We start from the raw sequence: 12,612 nt of genomic DNA, 5'->3' as shown, positions 1-12,612 counted from the left end.
AGAAGTGAACAGACGAAGGAAACTTCAGACAAACACGCTGCGTTTCACACTGATGCAGAACTGCTTTTATTCTGTATGTTAATGAGATGCAGTCACATGACGCAGCTCTGCGTCCGGACGCTAGTTTACAAACTTGACAAAGTGAAAGAGACACAATCATTGTGTTGTGCGCTCGTTCATCCTTTAGATCGTCATGACGACCGACCCGACGCTTCACACACTTTGATTCAAAAGACACTCAAATCACAAATATCACATGACAGGAAAAAGATGGCCGACCAGAAGAAACAACTCATGTTTTATAGCAGCAAATTGTTTTATCCGAAATGTTCAAGTTACTGCGTCATTTTAAGTTTTATTCCAAAAACAGTTTCAGAAACGATCAGTTATTTTTGCACGTCAGGTTTTTCTTAAATGCTTGAGATCTCACGTTGGAGTGATGACCTCTGACCTCTGACCTCTGACCCGGACAGAGCGTCATCGTTCAGGAGACGTTAGACCGTTGCTTTAAAAGCCCTTTGAACTGTTTCCTGTCTCTGCAGACGAGCCTGAACTCAGCTGCTTCACCGACTCAGGTCAGAGAACTCCAAACGCACAAATCACGATCTGACAAATCTACACAAGTGAACACAAACGTGGGTCGACCAGAGGATCTGTGTGCGAGGGATCTTTAGCTTTTATACGTTTTTTACTCAAACATCATAATCAAACCAGACTTTATACCACAAGTTGCTTCTTGTATTAAAAACGTCAATTTTTCTGACAAAGATGATTATCAGATGATTATCAGATGATTATTTATAATTTTAATGTCAGATCTTTATCAATTATTTAATTCTTAAGACAGGAAAACAACTTAAAACTCTTTAAAAGACCAAAGTTTCTAACTTCAACTCAGTATTTTAAACACAAGGTTTGATTTCTCAACATTTTATCACCTCCTTCATTTCATCCTCCTTATTTTGTCACTCAACATTTAACAAAAGGAGCAAAAATGCTCCTGAAATTCAGAACAAGTCAAGATAACTTCAACATTTGCCAAAAAAGAAAACAATCAAACTGCTTCTTTGTGGCTTCAAACTAGCAACTTGTTCACAGAAGATATTAACGTGGTCATGATTATTGATCTCAGTAAAACAAAACGATTCCACGGGATTCTCAAAGACTCAGAAACTGATGATCTGAAGCAAACCGACTGAGAAGCTTCCACAGGTTTTTATCTCCTTCACAGGTGTTTTCACTCAGTTCGGCTGATTTCAGCTTCACTCAGGTCTCGTCCACACTGACAGGCAGATATTTAACTCTCACACACACACACACAAAACACACACACACACACACACACACACACACACACACACACACACACACACACACACACACACCTGATGAGAAACGTCGTCAGGCAGAACAAGTGAAAACACCTGAGCAGCTTCACTGAGCCTCTGAGGCTCCAGAATCAATCAGATCATGAACATAGGAATTCAATCATTTTCTCTTTGTAACAGGAAACTTCTTTTCTTTTGTTCTGTTTGACTTAAATTAGGTTTGTGTATTTTGTTTATTCTATTTTTGATATATAATCTATTTATCAGTCCATATGTGCACATTACTCTTTACAGAAGATCCACTGTGAGTCCTGTGTAATTATTTTCATTGTTTATATGAACTGTAAAAATGTTGTGTTGAGTGAATAAATGTGAAATGTAAGTGTTAATAGACACTTTACAGTCGCTGCTACACAAACTCCATCACATCTTTTCTGCACGTTTACATGGACACCAATAATCGGACTTTGGACTTTATTCTGAATGAGCTGCTAATAGAATCTCCCTGTTCACGTGGAGCATCGTCTGATTCTGGACTCAACACACGTGTCGTCAAGCAGTTGGTAAATGTCGTTAGTTGTTGTCGCACAATCCGGTGAAAACTCCAACAGGACGTTATAATGAGAACAACATCATACACATTTCTTTATTAGATTGTTGTTCATTCTGAGTTATGACCTTATTCAGGTTTAGTTGATCAGATCTTGTTGTTTATTCTTATTCAGACTATTGTCTTAACCTGGTAAGTCAGAATATTGGTGTCCATGTAAACACGTCTCGTGTCGTTTCCATTGAACCACAGTGAGGTTGTGTAGTAACGTTAAGTCACCGCAGCAGAACCAACGTACAGAACGTTAAACTGTAGAATCAGATGGAACAGTCACACTCGTCTACTGGAAATTATGTTTTTGTTACAAATAATATTAACAGTGGAAAACTGAAATAGCTTCTTGTGACTGTTGGTGAAAGACGATAAACTATAAAGACAAAACTTTAGCTTTTTTTCTTCTTCCTCAAAAACTCTTTGAAGATTAAAGGATAAGTTATTCTAAACTTTTCTTACAAATCCCATGAAAACCCCAAAACGTTTTCTGACGTGTGTTCACACCAAAAGGGAAGCAACTTTCACTTTGCGATTCTCATGGTTCCTCGGGCCGCTTGGCCACAGGATCTCTTGTGTTTGCATTAAACACAAACTCTTTACGAAACGTCCTGTTTGCACTGGATCGACTTCCCCCCCCCGTGTGATGCATTCAAACAACAAAACAAAGACAATCTGTGTTAACTTCACTGACAAAAGCTCAAATTGTTAATTTTCTGGTTTATATTTTCACAAACACACATATTGGTTATTTACTTGACTAAAGCTAAAACACAGAATGATGCTCAAAACTGACAAAAATCAGTCCATTCAAGTTTGTCAGAAACGTTTTGTGTTCGGGTTTATATCAGAGGCGTGGACCTCCAACATGGCTGCCACGGAAAAGCCCTCAGTTCAGTGTCGGTGCTGCAGCCACAGCACGATACAACTGACGAAGTTCGTTTGTCCGCAGGCCAGCAGGGCGGCGCTGCTCTACACGTCGGTGCTGACGCTGTGGGTGACCACCTCCCTCATGGTGACGGAGCGGATGAGGTTGAGCTTCTGGTAGAAACTGGCCAGATCCATGGGCAGTTCCAGGTCCTGCTGCTGCACAGTCCTGTAGCTGACCCTGCGCCCGCCGTTGCACAGCCTCTCCGGGTGCTGCAGGTAGAAAGGCAGTGAGCAGCGGGCGCAGGACGGGCAGAAGGCATGCGAGCGCTGGCACCTGCGTGGCGGAGGGGTCGGGGAGTAGCCGAGCGGCCCGTTGGGCTCGGTGAGGAAGGTGGGGGGGTAAGTCTCGTGCTCGTCGCTGTAGTGCTCCGGCGTCGGAGGTGTAGGAGGAGCTGACAGAGCCAGGGGGCGGCACGGCGACATGCTGCAGAGCTCCGGTTCCTCCTCTTCCCCCTTCTCAGACTCCTCCCTCTTACAGCAGTAATACTGGTGCAGTTAAACACAAGAAGAGAAAAATACCAGTCTGAGTCACTGTCCAAACTTCTAACGTGTTTTACTAATGCTAACGCGAACCTTCTACGTGCTAACGTGACTACTACCTGCTAACGTGACTCCTACGTGCTAACGTGACTCCTACGTGCTAACGTGACTCCTACGTGCTAACGCGACTCGTATGCACTAACAGTCAGCTTCAAGAGTAATAACAATTTCAATTCAGCGAGGAAACCTCTAAATATCAGGAGTTATAAACAGGGTTTGAACGTGTTTCTTAAAGAGACATCGATCCTCAGGAACCTTTAGGTCACGCTTCAGTTCGTGAGTTGTTCTAACGATTCAGAAAACAAATCTTTTTGAACGGACAAAACTAATAGTTTCCACGTCAGTAACTCATCTGACTTAGATTCTCCTCTGAATTCTCCTCAGATCAGGTTCATACCACGAACATTCACCTTCCTCTCAGAATGAAGTGTAACAACTTTCCTCACTTTCAATTTATTTCTCTTTTCCAATACTTTGGTTGGTTGGTTCCGTGTGTTCAGCTCTTTCACTGAGAGCCTGTTAGCAGTTACATCAAAGCCCCAGTTAGCCTGTCGACTCGTAGCGTTAAATCTGACACGACACACCAAGAAAACGCTGGTTTCTTTGATGTCGATATAACTAATAATCCAAGCGAGACGATCATGGGACACGAGGAACATTTCAACAACGTCAGAAACGAAGCGCACATCAAGCAGACGCTTTTCTTTACGGCCGTGCCAACATGAAAGACACATGGATGCATGTGGGCGGTCATGAGCTTCTATTCTCACACAACCAGCATCAAAAGTTCTGAGTCATGCAGATGGAGAAGTGAGTGGCACCAACTCTCATTTCATGGATGAAAATCTGTGGAACGTGCACTGAATAGTTAAACAGTCGTACCTGTAACCTACATAAACACAGTACAGCGACGATGGTCAGTAAGATGACTGTAGCCAGAATTCCTCCTGCGATGACCACTGTCCCGGCTGACATTCGAAATCCTCTCCATCAACAGCCTGCGGGCAGGAGGAGGAGGAAGAGGAGTAGGAAGAAGAGGAGGAGGAGGAAGAGGAGTAGGAAGAAGAGGAGGAGGAGGAGGAAGAGGAGGATGAAGAGGAGGAGGGTGCAGGAGAAGAGATGAAAGTGGAAATGGACCAAAAGGAGAGATGAGAACAAGGAAGGAGGAGTGAGAGAGGGGATAAGGAAAAGGAGATCAAGAGGAAGGAGAGAAACGGAGGAAATGGGAACAGATGGAGAGGATGATAATTAGGGGGTCAAGGAGGAAGTAAAGATGGAGGAAGGTCAGGAGAAGGGAGGAGGGAAGAGAGGGATACAAAAAATAAAGCCAAAATATCCCTGTAATGGAATTATAATGAAATAACTGATCAGAGACATGAGCGTCATCAACACGTCCACTCGCTCACTGTGGATGTTCCAGATGTTTTTCTAGGAGGCTGCAGGGAAAGTTCCAGAAAAGGTCCAGAGACACTTTATGTTCTCACTTACAGAAGCTCCAGAACGTTTCAGGAGAATAACCATCGACTCGAGTTCGAAACTTAGGAGAGAAAACTGAAGAGAAAAACTTCCGACAGACCTTGAGCTTCACGGACGTTTTTTGTAATGAAGTTAGCATTTCACTGGCTAACTGGATTCCATTAAACACTTTGCATTTTTTAGTCGAGGGCGTTCAGCTGAGTGCTCCCACAGCAACCTGACAATTAAACAATGAGACAGCCAGCAGAGCGCAAACCTCCACCGACACCCAACCACTCTCCGTCCTGCAGCGGCAGCCCCCAGGTCTGTTTACCAGGTTTTATTCTCCCGCACATTTAAAAATAAAAACAAGGAACTGTCTCGTGGTTAAAAGCTGCCTTCTGTACTTTCACCACCAATAAACCATCTAAAGTAAAAAGGGACGTGACCCGTGAGTTTTTAGAAAATCTGCAGGAAACTTTGTGAGAGCTGTCACAGAACGACGGCCTGGGGGGAGAGCGGAGAAAGCCTCCAGCATTAAAAACAATCCACATGCTGTAATATTTATCAGTCTCTGGAAGGTTTGTGAAGAGGAGGAGAAAACAGACGAGATAAAGATGAGAGCGAGGAAAGGTGACGCGAGGTTCTTCTTGCTTTTTCTTGTCGAGTCAAGAAATCTGTTTGTAATCTGCTTCAAATTACATCAGACTGAGACTTTATGTGTTTTATTATTCACTTCAGCTCCATGTTTAATGCAGCAAATCTGCTCCCGGATCAGAATTAAGTGTGCATTAGTCGATGAAGAGAAAAACTAAAACACTGAAGGGACACAAGGAAATATTCTTCAAGCTTTAATGTGACGACAGATGGAAATTTAACACGTTTCCCTGGAGGCCTCGGCAGCATCGTGCTCAACAGTCACATAAACTCACTCATCCCTGATCGTAGATTTAAATCTGAGCCGCTAATATTTAACTTCTGCTCATGTTTTATACAAGAAAACAGAAAGAAAAGCAGAATTGAATGAACAGAGTCAGAGGAGCCATCAGCTCATTTCCCTCCTGTGTGGGCGGGACGAGGGTCAACAGGAGGGTGTTGGGTCATTGGACGGTCGCACTGTGACACATTCCGGCCAAGATGCCGTCAAGCATCCTACGAACAGCAGGGGGCGCCGACTGTAAGAAGCTCAGCGTGTCACGTTCAGATTCGGTAACAGACTGAGACTCTGCAGACGACACATCACGTGAAGATTCAACGTTTGTGAGCTGCTGTTTTGAAGCCTCCAGTTTGGATATTCTGTCCAGCGCCATCTAGGGTTGGGCACTGGAATCCAGAGCCAATCAGAGACCAGTTCCTACACGGCCGGTTACAACTGGACCAAATCACAACGCAGATCATTTCGGTGGCTGAGCTCTGCACTGAAATACACAGGAAACGTCACCATAAGGACCCCGTCACGATGTGTGTGTTGAGGTTTCACTGGAATGGATGTGTTGGATATGGAGGAAGATGATTGGTTGTTGAGGGAAGGGTTGAGGAGCAGATGTTACTGGTTGGCCGGTCAAGGAGAGACTGGGCAGAGGGAGACTCAGGGAGGGATGAGGAGGATGAAGGGTTGTGGGTAGGGATGAGGGAGATGAGGATGAAGAGGATGAGGGGATGAAGGGATGAGGGAGATGAGGATGAAGAGGATGAGGAGATGAGGATGCAGAGGATGAGGGGATGAAGGGATGAGGGAGATGAGGATGAAGAATATGAGGGAGATGAGGATGAAGAAGATGAGGGAGATGGGGATGCAGAGGATGAGGGGATGTGGGTAGGGATGAGGGAGATGAGGATGAAGAGGATGAGGGGATGAAGGGATGAGGGAGATGAGGATGAAGAGGATGAGGGGATGAAGGGATGAGGGAGATGAGGATGAAGAAGATGAGGATGAAGAGGATGAGGGAGATGAGGATGTAGAGATGAGGAAGATGAGGATGAGGGGTTGTGGGTAGGGATGAGGGAGATGAGGATGAAGAGGATGAGGGGATGAAGGGATGAGGGAGATGAGGATGAAGAAGATGAGGGAGATGAGGATGAAGTGGATGAGAGGATGTAGAGATGAGGAAGATGAGGATGAGGGTTGTTGGTAGGGAGGAGGGAGATGAGGATGAAGAAGATGAGGGAGATGAGGATGAAGAGGATGAGGGGATGTAGAGATGAGGAAGAGGAGGATGAAGGGTTGTTGGTAGGGATGAGGGAGATGAGGATGAAGAGGATGAGGGAGATGAGGATGAAGAGGATGAGGGAGATGAGGATGCAGAGGATGAGGGGATGTAGAGATGAGGAAGATGAGGATGAAGGGTTGTGGGTAGGGAGGAGGGAGATGAGGATGAAGAGGATGAGGGAGATGAGGATGAAGAGGATGAGGGGATGTAGAGATGAGGAAGATGAGGATGAAGGGTTGTGGGTAGGGAGGAGGGAGATGAGGATGCAGAGGATGAGGGGATGTAGAGATGAGGAAGATGAGGATGAAGGGTTGTGGGTAGGGAGGAGGGAGATGAGGATGAAGAGGATGAGGGGACGAAGGGAAGGGAAAGGGTGGCTTGATGAATCAGAGACGGAGCGTGACCAGGGATGTGTCAGCTTGACAGGTGATTGACGTGTGGCCCTGCTCTTGATCTTAAGTTAACTAGTTAACTAGTTAACTAGTTCATATAAACATAGCTGATTCCACTTAACTCTAGAGACGACTCACTCTCCACATGGCTCAGGCAGCACGTAGCGTTAGCCTGCAGTTAGCTAGTAGCTACAAAGGTCATTAATGCAGCAAACTGTTCAGTGTAAAGGACGGAACACGACAGATTCAGAATCAGAGGCTCCGTGTTCCACTGCTTGTGAACATGTGAACATGTGAGTTACATGAGAACATGTGAGTGACATGTTGAAGCTGCTGGAACCGACTGTGACTCTGTTAGTTTCACCTCTCGTCTCATCAGCACCCTGAGGAGCAGCTCATCACCTGCTAATGAACTGGGTTTCCATAGCGATGACATCAGCACGGTCAGTCGTTTACACCCACACAACCACTCAAGCATCACACACACACACACACACACACACACACACACACACACACACACACACACACACACACACACACACACACACACACACACACACTCAAAGGTCAACATCCAGCCTTCCTCCTTCAGTGCAAATAAACAGACTGAATCTTTGTCTTCGTTTCGACAGAAATAAATATCAGAACATTAAAAACATTTCCATCTTAAAATTAACTTTCCATCTGTTAGAGTCACACATTTCTTGTTTTATGAAAAACAAGTGAAATAATACACAAATAAATAATTTGAACCTGTTTCCAATACAGATCGCAATGTGTTGTAAAAACACGCACTAATAAAGAAGCAGAATCAAGACCTCGAAACATTGATTTATAGCAGAAAATATTTAGTTATTTTCATTTATCAAACTGGCAGCTTTTATTTTAAACTTGTTTCATGTAAATATGATTTTCAATCCTCAGTAATACACAATATACACATATGTTGTGTGCATAATGTGAGTGTGGGTCTGGGCTGGATTAGCAACACACTCATAGATATTTTCAAAGTAATATGTATATTTTTAGACTCATATTTAAATTAAACTACTTTTTGAAAATAAATAATTGAAAAGACTCAGTTTCTCTTCACAGAAATAAAGATTCTCTGAGGTGATGGTGAGAGTTTGAACAACGTTTGGACTCATGACTTAGACAAATAATTAATTCCTACAGGGACGAGATTAATACTCAGTGTTACATATGAGAACAGGCACCTGACACCGGAACATGCAAACACAACGTATGAAGCATTTGAGCAGGATTATAACTGTGATATTATATTATATTAGTGTTTATCCTCACGTGTCACTTCAGTTTGAGCGAATCCTCACAGAGAAACTTCGTGCGTAAAAGTGCCATAAAGCAAAGTGACAACATGAGAATCAGGGCGAAGTTTCTAATCATTCAATTAACGATGTATGAACTAATTAATGAACTTGGCTGCTGTTTGTTTCAGTGGAATAATCAGATGAATTAATATCACACTTTTACGCATTACACAAGTTCTAAACAGTTTCCCAGCACCGAGGTTTAATTAGAATCCCAGTTCAACCGCAGGATCCCAGTACACAAAGAGCTCATCTCACCCATCACATCAGTATCGTCCCATGGCGTCTCCCGCGGCTCCTCTGCAGCTCGGGGGCCCCCCACCCCCCCTCGGTGTGCGGGCCGAGGCGAGGTGAGCAGCGGGTCGAGTTTCAGCTGAGGGAGGTGGAACCAGGCGTGGAGCTGTGACCGCAGCGTTTTACATCCACACACATCTGAGCCGAGCTCCTGCGGAACTTCTCCACCTGATGGAGAAGAGGAACCAGGCTCTCAAGTTTCCATCCAGAGCTCCTGTCTCCCAGGAAACACTCGAGAAGGTCCAGATAGTTCCTCTCCGAGCTCCAGGTCGCTTCTCTTTTTCTCTTTGGCCAAACGGAGCCGCAGAAACCGCAGGAACCGGATCCTCACGCACGGTGACTCCCGCACGAGAAGCTCGGCTCCGCTTTCTAATTAATTGTGGCTGTTTCTGTTCTGCGCGCCGCGGCCGCTCTCACTCTGCGCGCGCTCCCGCAGCAGCGCGCTCAATCCCGATGTGACCGCGCGTCACAGCAGCGCGCACTGAATAAAAAGCCAATACCTGCAGGAGCCGCGTCAATCCTCCAATCACGTGACAGAGATTTGAATTAATCAATTTGACCTTTTATTAAACCACAGGCTGGAGTCACGTGATCAGGGACCTGATCCCCAGTTTCATGAACCTTCATCATGTTGATCTGTTTGCTTCCTCAGGATCAGATACAGGACAACACCGTGTGCTGCACTACACGTGTTGAGCTGATCTGGTATCAGTGTGGGTCTCTTAACAGAGTCCGCTCATACACACGACCTCCTGAGACCTTCTGGTATCTAGACGTTAAGGGTGCTATCATCACATATGGACTTGAAGAGGCAAAGTGCACAATAACACAACTTGGATCCTTATCTCACATTTTTGGGAGTCGAAGGTTCACCACTGATACGTCTCCTCAAACCAGTTGTTGACGTTTTGAGACATTTTCCACGTTGAGCGACGCTTTTGCTCAAAAGGCTTCGAGGTTTGTTTTGTGCTGTTTGGTGGGCGTGTCTGAGGTGTGGTCCAATCAGCAGTGACGTGTATATAAGCCTCACCTGATTATAAAAAGTCTGCGATGCGATGGATTCTAAAGTTCTCTTCAGATGCAGCAGCTCGATGTTCGACTGTATTTCATCAAACACGTATTTAAACTCATGTCATTAACTCACCAGAACGAGAACGACCTTCTCAGCCGTATCAGTGTTTAACGCATCGTTTACATTCAGATAAACTCTTTGTCCGATGTGAACCCAGATCTGTTCTTCAGTGTTAACGTTCAGCTCTTTAAAGTAATTTGGAGCCAGTTGAACAGGATGCATGATGGACTTTAGAAAGAAGGACATGTTGGTTGGTTAGAGATGTTGTCAGAAGAGGAGTATGAGCTTACTGCTGTTTTCTCCCCATCTCCTCTCTCTCCTCCAGCGCTCCACTTAAGGCAGCGCCAAGAAAAGACGAGCGAGGCAGAGAAAGAAAAGATTTTATTGTGTGAATTATTTAGAGGTTAAAGCAGGATGAGATTCCACAGACAAGAGCCCGTGATACAGTATTAATGAGTGGAGACATTAGAGGTTATTTCTCCTCTTTTCTGCCACTGCTGTGTTTCAACACTTCAACATCCAGCTGCTCCCGGAGGAAACCGCTGCTCCGAGCCACGAGAAGCCGAAGAGATGAACATTCAACCTGGAGTCGAGCGACCAAACTTCAGACACCATCAAACACGACTTTATTTAGAGCAGGAAGTGGAGAAAGTCTGAGGTGTAGATGTTTATGATCGATTGATTGATATGAACAACGCAAAAATGATAATGAGCAGAAACATCAGTAGACTGTTTCACACCTTCAGTCTGAACCAACTATCAGGTGTGACAGGTTCCTCAGACCAATGGAGCAGAAGAGGAGATCTGGGTCTGGATCAAACTGAACCACGGTGAAAACACACGTTCAAATACAGAAGAGATGGATGTGAATGAAAAGCTCTGGTGTGAAAACATTCACTCAACTTGACACTTAGTTAAATCTCTTAGTTCTTGTCGTCACCCGCCTCCTCTCACTGAACGTCCAATGACACGGCTCCATGACACCAACAGGGTCCTGGTGCCAGTCGTCCACTTTGCATTGATCCTCTCATCAGGCTGATGGATTCGTTTACAGCAGGAACTCTCATCATTGGACAAGGTCGGAGAACAGGTCACATGAGTCTGATTCAGACGATACAGTCGAGCTCAGACGCTGACGAGCAACCGATTCTCAACTCAACCACAGCTTTTCACGACAGTAGAATTATTACATAAATTAATTCTGTGGCTTTTGCCTGCTGCATCACTTTCTGTTTGAATCCACCAATATCAATGAAAACTGTATTGAACGGACGATGTTTTATGATGAGAGACAGTCGGAGACGTGTTTCAGTCGCGATCCAGCTTCAGACGAAGTAAACAGACTCAGTGAGAAGCAGCTGGGGGGGGGGGGAACCTCCCGTCAGCCGCGGGCTCGCTGGGATCGGGTTCTCTCTGATGTTGTGACTGAAAGAACAAGACCTCAGATCAGTGACAGTGAGACGGGATGAGCAGGAGGTTTGTCGGGATGTGAGAGACACAGAGGGGGACACTGACATGTGGTGGGTATCATGTCGCTCTGAGGTTTGTGGAGCTTCTCCGCGGAGCTCAGGAAGTGAAGTGGAACAAATGCTGAGCGACACAGATCCTCGTCTCTGAACATCAAACCAGAAGAGAACGAGGAGGAGACGGATGAAAGAGCTTCACTATCAACATGACAGAAGAGGCCAGAGTTCATCCTCTGAGGACCATGAATATCTGAGAAGAACTTCCTGTCCTGTGTTGGTTACACTCCTCAGTAATATGGACTCTCACATCACACCTTCAGTGTGAGACCACAGCGTCACAGAGTCTTTTCTTTCTGTGGCCATCAAACTCAAACTCCTCACACTGATAATATCATGTGAAATATGAATTTGTTTTTTCAATCATATAATGTTCAATATCATGTGAAATATTCCATATTACTTATTCCTGTTATCATTACTAGTTACTGCCCTTTATTGTCACTTATTTGTATTGTTATTTCCATTATGCTCTGGTTCTGCATTCACGCCGTATACACCTTATATTTTCATTTTCAAATATAATACACTTTATATTTAATTTGAATTTTCACTTTACTACTCTGTTCTAAGCCTGTTAGTAAGTAAGTGATGCTGGAGTGGACATTGATTGGTTGATTGGCAGCAGGACTGAGCTCAGATCTTTGAGAGGAGACGTCACTTCCATCAGAACAGAAACTGAGCTTATAGTCTGTGCATGTTATTCAGTTATACTTTAATAATAGTTTGTTCTCTATGTCGCCGATCACAGCCTTTGTGCAGAAACAACAACAAACAGAAGTGAATCAGCAGTTCATTCACGACAGAGGAAACGTACACGGAGCTGCTCCGTCTCGTCTGTGCAGTGAATCAGAGGAAAGTTCATCCATCCTGACACATCCTCATTAAAACTGTTTTTAACAGCCAAGACTGTCAGTGAGGTCACGTCTGACG

The 12,612-nt window shown here is 44.7% G+C and overlaps 1 protein-coding gene across 1 annotated transcript; it reads right to left on the bottom strand.

The window, feature by feature from the left end:
- Positions 1-42: 42 nt before the first annotated feature.
- On the bottom strand, positions 43-9,516 carry LOC118114757 (protein FAM163B). Its single transcript, XM_035165389.2, has 3 exons — positions 9,049-9,516; positions 4,282-4,397; positions 43-3,345 (listed from the first exon to the last, which is right to left on the bottom strand). Exons 2-3 carry the CDS (start codon positions 4,372-4,374, stop codon positions 2,902-2,904), a joined length of 537 nt encoding a protein of 178 aa, XP_035021280.1. The 5' UTR covers positions 4,375-4,397; positions 9,049-9,516; the 3' UTR covers positions 43-2,901.
- Positions 9,517-12,612: the final 3,096 nt, after the last annotated feature.

The sequence above is a fragment of the Hippoglossus stenolepis genome, chromosome 9 (assembly GCF_022539355.2).
Source record: "Hippoglossus stenolepis isolate QCI-W04-F060 chromosome 9, HSTE1.2, whole genome shotgun sequence".
In the NCBI taxonomy this organism is placed as follows: domain Eukaryota; kingdom Metazoa; phylum Chordata; class Actinopteri; order Pleuronectiformes; family Pleuronectidae; genus Hippoglossus; species Hippoglossus stenolepis.
The sequence above is the reverse complement of the archived record's forward strand: the minus strand, read 5'-3'. Positions and strand labels throughout refer to the sequence as shown.

Bases quoted from the DNA above. Each gene is read 5' to 3' on its own strand.
- LOC118114757 (XM_035165389.2), bottom strand. From the start codon at position 4,374: ATGTCAGCCGGGACAGTGGTCATCGCAGGAGGAATTCTGGCTACAGTC. The intron at 3,346-4,281 runs GTACGACTGTTT...TAACTGCACCAG, and splicing joins TGTGTTTATGTAGGTTACAG to TATTACTGCTGTAAGAGGGA.